Source organism: Aphelocoma coerulescens, chromosome 15, assembly GCF_041296385.1.
Source record: "Aphelocoma coerulescens isolate FSJ_1873_10779 chromosome 15, UR_Acoe_1.0, whole genome shotgun sequence".
In the NCBI taxonomy this organism is placed as follows: domain Eukaryota; kingdom Metazoa; phylum Chordata; class Aves; order Passeriformes; family Corvidae; genus Aphelocoma; species Aphelocoma coerulescens.
Window position 1 is genome coordinate 4,065,768 of NC_091029.1, and position 7,994 is coordinate 4,073,761.

A 7,994-nucleotide genomic window follows, 5' to 3' on the forward strand; every position below is an offset into this window, starting at 1 on the left:
TAAGGATTTAATTGCTTTAATTGCTTAAGCAATGAGTTGTCAAGTGCTTAGTGCAGCCTGCAATGCAGGAGAACTGGAGAAATCAAATTAACAGGTAAATAGTGGCTGGGAACTTCATTTCCTCTTCCCAAACCAGGATAGGAGCAGAGGCTCTTTATGCTGTATCCATAGGATTGGCATTTATTTGATCATTCTTTATTGAGCTCGTGGGAACATCCAGAGTGATTTTTTTCTGCAACAGTTCTGAACTCTGAGGAGAGAGAGAGGGCAGGGATCAGGTGGGATATGCTGGGAGAAAAAGGGTCGGCCTCTCCTTCATAACAAGGCACATCCTACACCACAGGTGAACTGAGCAGCCAGCCACTGGAGATCTGGGAATTTGGCAAATTTTCCTCACCACCTAGCCCAAAAGGTGTGGCAGTGCCATGAAAGCACCTTCACACTCCAGATGCCAGAGCACCTTCTCTTAATTAAGGTCAAACCCAAGAGTGTCACAGCTGAAATGCCACAGGTAACTGTCCTTTACAAAGCTGGCACTGGAAAGGACTTTGTCTTGCAGATCAGCCTCAGTTTCTCCTGAGGATCCTGGTCCCAGAAGGATCCTCATTCCACAGGCAAAGGTAGAGTCTGCCTCTGAGCCCACTGCCCACCATGGCAGCTGGACAGAGCCTCACTGGGCTGGAACTGCAGCCACCAGGTCACTGCACAGCTGCCAGGTAAAAATAGGTGCTTGGAGATAACAAGGTATCACATCTTATTATCAATTCCCTGGGAAAGCCAACATCCCTCTCCCTTTCCTCTCCAAAGGATGCTTTATTATAATTACACATCACTTTATCAGGCAGCTGAAGCAAAGAGCACATTTGATGCTAATGAAGTGCTGCTGTGGTTGAGTCTGTCACTATTTTTGGAGCTGCACATCTCCAGCACTTTTCATTGGGTGATGGAGGCTTTGGATGTCTCTGGCTTCTTCTGTGGGGGCTGCCCAGGAAAAAGCAGTGACTCAGCGAGCCCAGGCTGCAGAACTGTTCACATGCTGGGAATGGGAAACGCTGGGCACAGCCAGAACACACACAAAGGCTCTTTATGTGCTGCAAGTGGTGCTCAGGTAGTGGCCAGCATTATCTGGATTGAAAAATCCCTCTGTGCTGGTCACCTGGACAGGCCTCGTTTTTCCTGTTTGCCATCCCTCACCCTGCAGCTTGTCAGAAAGAAGGCAGATTTCACAGAATTCAGGGAAAATATTTGGGAGGTTGGAGACAGACACATCACAGCTGATCACTAGCTGCCTCTCCTTATGGAACGTGAGGGTTTTGCCATCTCCATTTCCTGCAGCAAGGCCTGAGGAGCTGCTCGGCCTCGGGAAGGCAGGATTTGGTGTTCCAATTTTCTCTGCTCCCACATCCCTTGGTGTGACACTGGCATCCAGCTGGGCCAGTGACTCAGCTCAGGGATTGACAGGAGCAGAGAGATTCCTCCCTTCCTTCCTCCCTCCCCACCTTGCAGGGTGTGTTACTGTCAGCACCTCGTCACACAGGTGACAGGAACGGGGCAGTGGCAGCACGTGAGGCCATTGCTGCAGACCAGCATCTATTGATAACCAACTCCCATTTCCAAATCACTTCCTGACAGCACCCTGGCAGACAGAGCCTCCCCTCCCAGCAAACAAGGTTAATGGTTCCAGGTGTCTCCTGATCCACAAAGGAGGAATGTGTCAGAGCAACCACAAATTCCAGAGAACACGGTTGGATCTCCACACCCAATTGGTTTTGGGGCTATTTTGTTACTGCAACTTCCCCACTCCCAGAGGGAAGGGGATGACTGGAGCATTAATACCTGCTGCAGTTTTCCCTCAAGAGCACAAGTGTGTGACTGAATTTGGGGTTGCAGACTACAATACCCCATGCTCATACAAACTCTTTTGATTCTACTTGCTGGATGGGGCTTTCCCCATTTCAGTGTTCCCACACACAATTTTTAATTTAAGTGAACTTTCTAAGCATATTTGGTTAAGATTTTTCTTAGGCCTACCTTAGCAGTTGCAGGGAGATGAGTGCAACCCTTCTGTATCTTTTTAAAGTTGATTCATGTTCACAGGCCATTTCCAGAACTGCAGGAAAAACTCCTTTTAACTGAAAAACCTCTGACTAAATCTATTATCCACCAAACCACACACAAGAGAAGATGTAACAAATCACAGACAAAATTCCAATGGCAGGGAAAATAAAGAACACAGGGCAGAACACAGCACAGAGCAAGAGACACCTCCCAGCCAGGCTAGGAATTCTGCACCGGGACACAGGCAGCTCTCTGCCTCCCTCTGCTGAGCCTCACTGATACTTCAGAGAATTCCAGGCTGGTTTCTCTTGGAAGGCACCTTACAGCTCACCCTGTTCCAACTCCTGCCACTTCCACCATCCCAGGTTGCTCCAAGCCCCGTCCAACCTGGCCTTGGACACTTCCAGGGATGGGGCAGCCACAGCTTCTCTGGGCACCCTGTGCCAGGGCCTCCCTACCCTCACAGGGAAGGATTTCTCCCCAATATCCCATCTAACGCTGCCCTCTGGCAATGGGAAGCCATTCCCCCTTGTCCTGTCACTCCATCCCTTGTCCCAAGTCCCTCTCCAGCTCTCCTGGAGCCTCTTTACACAGTACAAAGAGCTCGAAGGTTCCCCTGGAGCCTTCCCTTCTCCAGGTGAACACCCCCAGATCTCCCAGCCTGTTAATTATCAACAGGAGGATGGTGGGAGTGCCCAGTGCTTTCACTTCCACACACTAACACCCACCAGCACCAGACCACAGCCCCTTGGGGCAAACCAGGTACTCCACAGGTGTCCAAGTTCTTTCACTGCCTCTGGAGCACTCCAAGCCCAATTCCTCTTTCCCACTGAGCATGGCTTCCACCTCAGGGAGGGTCGTATCGCTCCCTTTCCTACCCCCTTTCCATGGAGCCTGCATGAATTTGATGAAATCTCTATTTCTTACCAAGTCTAACCCTGTTGGCTACTTTAGCTCAGAATTACTGGGCAGACAGATGGTGCAGTTACATAAACCTGGATTCCTGCAGAAGTCTGGCTAAGGAAGAGCTCCAGAGTGCCAGACTTGGTGATCTGTACATCCCTGGTTTGTGTAAGAGCACTGCTTTCTGCTGAGTTCAACACAAAGGAAACACGGGATGAACTTTCTCCACTCACTTTCAGCCACCTTTTGAGATAGGAAAATTTGTAGAGACTCCAGAAGTCTCCCAGGATACAAAAATACTTCCCCTTCACAGAAGCACCTTGTTTTTGAACCGATTTCCAAGCCTACAGAATTAAGATCATGCTTTTGCTTTCTGTTCTAAGCAGATATACTCCTTACATCCCACAAGGATGAAGAACAGGAAAGGGACATACACTCCAAATTTTGTTAGTTTTAGGAATAAGTTATCCTGCAGAACTGTGGAGTATTCCCAGCATTTCCACTTCAAAACTAAGGCATAGCTCCTGAAATACCTCTAGAAAATCCCCTGTTTGCTGAGGTTCAGCACACACATTTTATCCAGATTTTATCCTGTACTGTGTCAGCCCAGCATTATCTGCTATTCCCAAAGGAAAATCTCTTCAGGATCCCTCCCCAGCTCACTCAGAGTTAAGCTGAATTCCTGTTTATGTTCAGTAGTTAAAAAAAAATCCAACAAACACCACAAAACTAGAACAGCCAAAACTCCTACCTCCCAACTTTGCACACTCCAAATTCTGGTCACTACCTGCAGCCCCTCAAGAGTTTCACCCCACAGTAACATACACTGCAAGAATCGTGAAAAACACCTGCTGTGACAGACTGAAATGAACACACCACAAATCCTTGCTTTTTTTTTTTCCCTTGGAGTTTAATGTGGTGCTTCCAGAAGGCTCAGAACACCAATTTGTGAGGATAAACTCCATTTGAGAGAGAGAATGTGGAGCGCAGGTACCCCCGGAGCTGAGGCACCTTCTTGATCCGTGCCAGGATCTGGGAATCCACGGCCTTCTGGTCTGCCTTGCGCTGCTCTGTCAGCTCATATTTCTGCAAAGCACAAAAAACAACATCAAATTCCTGGGGAGCAACTGCAGAATCCTTTAGAGAGAGGAGAAAATTCAGGGCAAACCCTAAGTTTTGGGATTTTCAAGAAATCTTTTCTTTATTTGTTGTAAATAATGGGAAGGTGGTGGAGCACTGAAGCACCCCTTGGAGCCAACACAGTAAAGGTACTTCTTGATCAAAAAAGACATTTAACTGGAATAATCACTCCTTCTCCTGTGAGAAAAACCCCCAAATTTAAAAGGGAGGTTACCTCATTTTAATGGCATCACCTCACTTTATTAATGACCACTTAAAATCCACCTGTTTGTTTCCTGCTAACTCCCCCTTTCCAGCCTATCCAGGAGCACTGAGAAAGAAAGAACCACCCTGTCCCTTACTTCTTTCTCAGTGTCAAAGATTTCTCCTTCCTGGTGCTTGGGCTTCCGCAGCCTCTTCTTCTTGAAGTAGGAATCAGTGAGATGCTTGGGAATTTTCACCCCAGTGAGATCCACCTTGGTGGATGTGGCGATTACGAATTTCTGGTGGGCCCGACGCAGAGGGACACGGTTGACAGCCAGGGGGCCTGAAGGCAGAGAAGACAAGAGAGAACAAAGTCAGCTTTTCTGGTGAAAACCGCTGCCTTGAAGCTGAATTTTTGTAGTCTATGTGATGACCAGTTCCTTCAGAGTTGCCTCCAGCTAAAATCTCAACAATCAAAGCCCTCTAGATACAAAAATTTACTTCCTGAGCTCTTCCAGTAGTCAAGATACTGAAGCTTAATTATCTCCCCTCCACCTCCCTGCAATGTCACAAATGAGAGAGTCATCAGGGTTGGAAAAGACCTCCAAGACCATCAAGTCCAACTTTTGACTGATCACCACCTCATCAACTGGAGCAGAGCACTCAGTGCCACATTCTGTCATTCCTTGGACACCTTCAGGAGTGGTTACTCCACCACAAAATGTGATTCCACACTGACATGCCAAAACAAACACATGCAGATCTGTTGTGCTATCGACCCCAGAGATGAACTTAAAAAAACTCACCCCAAATCCACAGAACCCCCCAAAACAAAAATACCATCACATTTAAATAAAAATTTTTACCTGTAACAAGCAGAAGGCCAGTATCAAGCTGCTTCAGGAACACAACACGCTGTAAAGAAATGAGATGTGGTATCAATCCTCAGGTCCCAGTGCTCCCATACCACAGCCAAACTGGGATTGTACCTGTTACTGGTACAAGCACTGACAGTGCTCCAGGTGTGGCTCAGCTGTGCCACCTGAGGAGCTGCCACCCTGTGATCCAAGCTCCAGCACTTCATTAACTCCTCTCCAACTGAGTGTGACTCTCCATGAGCTTCCTCACTCAAGGCTGAGCAAAGCCAATTACTCCAGCTTTACTCTTCCCCCATCCTACAGGATGGCAGCAGCCATCCCATCACCCAAATCCTTTGTACGAGTTACAGGCAGGAATTGGATAAACACCACAAAGACATGACATGGTTAAAGCCATTCCCCAGTTGTGTTTCGTTCCTTCTGGTTAAGATTTCCTTCTCTGACAGCATTCTTTACAGAGTATGACATCCAAGACCTCAAGAAAATAAAGGATGCCTGCTGTGTTGGTGACCATCCTGAGGATGGAGAACCCAATGTAACAATCCAGTGTTACCTTGATAACTAGATTAAGAATAAAACCTAATTATTCCTTTGCAGTAACTACTGTAGGAGAAACTTTTGTGCTTGCTGCTGCAGAAACAGAAACAGGCACTGCTGCTCTGCACTGCAGCAAGACTCCTTTCATTTCATCCAAGCAACTAGCTGAGCCTGTTTTACTTCCAGCTCTCCTCAGAACAACCTAAATTTAACAAATATTTCAACTGTGCCTCCCCTAAAGGCTGGACAAGGAAAACACCCAGACAGAAGTCACAGATTTGTACCCAGTGGCCGAGCAGAGTCAGCTGAAATCAGCTGAGAAATTCAGGGTGGCTGAAACGCTGCCAAACCCCTGTGCCAGCAGCTGTGCCCACCTTGCCGCGGTGCCGGCCGGTGAGCAGGATCAGCACCGTGCCCGGGGTGATGGACGCCCGCAGGCGCCGCTTGTGCTCGCAGAACGGCTTCTTGCCGTGGCTCAGCAGCTTCCGGGGAACGTCCTCCGTGGGGTAGTACCTGGGCTGGGAAAAGAGGACAAACACCTTGTACCACCTGTGTTCCACAGGACAGCAGGACAACCCTCAAAAAGGTTGTCCCTGTTTCCCTGAAGTTCAGCTTGCTGAAGGATTTCTGCTGCAGCCAGTGCTTGGGAACACACAGAGTGTTTCCTGGAATATTTTGAGTCCAGCTCTGTATTTGTGTGTGCTTCCACCTCAGCAATACATAGAGCACAGAATTCCCCCCTAAATTCCCACCATCTCCCAAGAACGCTGGGTCTGTGCTCAAGGAGAGCTGCCAACAATGAAGTGCAGCACAGGCTGAGGTCCCCACATCCCCCAAGGCCTGAGGCTCATCACCCAGCCTAAAGCTACCTGGCCCCAACCACGAGCATCCCAGTGCTTTTCCATACCATTTTCCGGATTTTAACCACCCGGCTGCCTCCATTCTTGTCTCCACCCACTGGCTTAGTGATGGTGGCACGGGGCATTTCCTTCTTCTTCTTCTCTATCTGTGTGCAAAGAACAGGGAAAACTCAGCACGCTTCAAACCAAAGGCACCACAACAAACACGATTATTCCCACAGCGTTTCCCACCCTACCTTTGTCTCAGGGGCTGTGTACTTGCGCTTGTACAAGGCTTTCCTGGCGTACATGGCTGAGCGGGAATACCTCCCGATGCCCCGGGCCAGGGTGGGGTTACGGCTGGCATGGTACTTCTTGACCCTCTTCTTCTTGTCCCCTGCTGCCTTCTGGATTGGCTTCTGCTCCGCCGGCTTCTTCTCCCCTGCCTTCTTCTTGGCCGGCTTCTTCTCAGCTGGCTTCTTCTCCGCGGGCGCCTTCTCACCCGCCATCTGCGAGCACAAACAGCAGGGTTTAGGGCTTGTTACAGAGCAAAGAAAACAAAATAAAATAATCCAAACCATCCTTTACACTCTTGCAGTACCTGTCAGCCACCTCCTCCAGCCATGGCTGACCAAGCGCTGCTCCCTGCGTGCCTCTACATGACTTAAAATGCTCCTGCGCTCTGGTTACAACAGCTCCAGCGCTCCTCGGTGGGAAGCCCGGGAACACGCACACACCCCGACTCTGCAACCGCCTCTGTCCCGGCTCGGGAATGCCCCGGCCCCGCTGGGCTGCCGGCCTCAGCGGTTTCCCCCGTCCAGCCCCAGCCCAGCTCCCGGGAGGCTCCGGCGCGGCCTCCGCATCCCGCCGCGGCCTGGCCCGCCCGGACCGGCGACACTCCCTCTCCTCCGCACCCCGCGCCCATCCGGGCCCCCGCGCCCCCCCGCCGCTCCCCGAAGCTGCCGGGCCGCGCCTGTAACCGCGGCGGGGCCGCCGGCGGGCGGATGGCGGCGGATGGAGCGCGGCGGGCCCGGCGCTGATCGCAGCTACTCCGCCATCCTCACCTTCCGGGGGAGCAAAAGGGACTCACATCCGGGTGCGCGGGCTAAGGACAGCGCGGCGTCTGACGTCAGCTCGCCTCGCGGGGCACCATGGGACTCGTAGTCCGGGAGGGTCCGCGCTGCCCGGGGCAGCCCCGGGTCACCAGCGAGGGGGACACTCGACTCCGCGCCCGCTCCGGGAGCTGCGGGACCCCCGGCCCGGAGAGCGGCCCCGCCGCGCCGCCGCCGCTTAACCCGCGCCCGCTCGGGGTACGGCCGGTTCCGCGCCCTGCCCCTTGCGCGGGCGAGGCTCCGGTGCCGCGGCGCTCCGGTGCCGGGGGTCCCGCAGCCCCCCGGGCGGAGCGGCGGGGCGGGGCGGGGCGCGGCGCGGGGCGATGACGGCGCGGGCGGTGACG

At 51.7% G+C, this 7,994-nt stretch overlaps 1 protein-coding gene across 2 annotated transcripts; it reads right to left on the reverse strand.

Moving 5' to 3' along the window:
- Window positions 1-3,850: 3,850 nt before the first annotated feature.
- Window positions 3,851-7,671, reverse strand: RPL6 (ribosomal protein L6). Of its 2 annotated transcripts, none has more exons than XM_069031026.1 (7): window positions 7,603-7,671; window positions 6,796-7,047; window positions 6,607-6,705; window positions 6,074-6,217; window positions 5,151-5,199; window positions 4,443-4,627; window positions 3,851-4,047 (listed from the first exon to the last, which is right to left on the reverse strand). In XM_069031026.1, exons 2-7 carry the CDS (start codon window positions 7,045-7,047, stop codon window positions 3,895-3,897), a joined length of 882 nt encoding a protein of 293 aa, XP_068887127.1. In that variant the 5' UTR covers window positions 7,603-7,671; the 3' UTR covers window positions 3,851-3,894. The 2 variants fall into 2 exon arrangements, with proteins under 2 accessions (XP_068887127.1, XP_068887128.1); XM_069031027.1 differs by lacking the exon at window positions 7,603-7,671 and adding an exon at window positions 7,140-7,248.
- Window positions 7,672-7,994: the final 323 nt, after the last annotated feature.

Excerpts from the sequence above, each read along its gene's own strand:
- RPL6 (XM_069031026.1), bottom strand. The coding sequence starts at position 7,047 with ATGGCGGGTGAGAAGGCGCCCGCGGAGAAGAAGCCAGCTGAGAAGAAG. Across the intron at positions 6,218-6,606 it reads TGGTTAAAATCCGGAAAATG|CCCAGGTACTACCCCACGGA; the intron begins GTATGGAAAAGC and ends CTCTTTTCCCAG. Across the intron at positions 5,200-6,073 it reads CCGGCCGGCACCGCGGCAAG|CGTGTTGTGTTCCTGAAGCA; the intron begins GTGGGCACAGCT and ends ATTTCTTTACAG.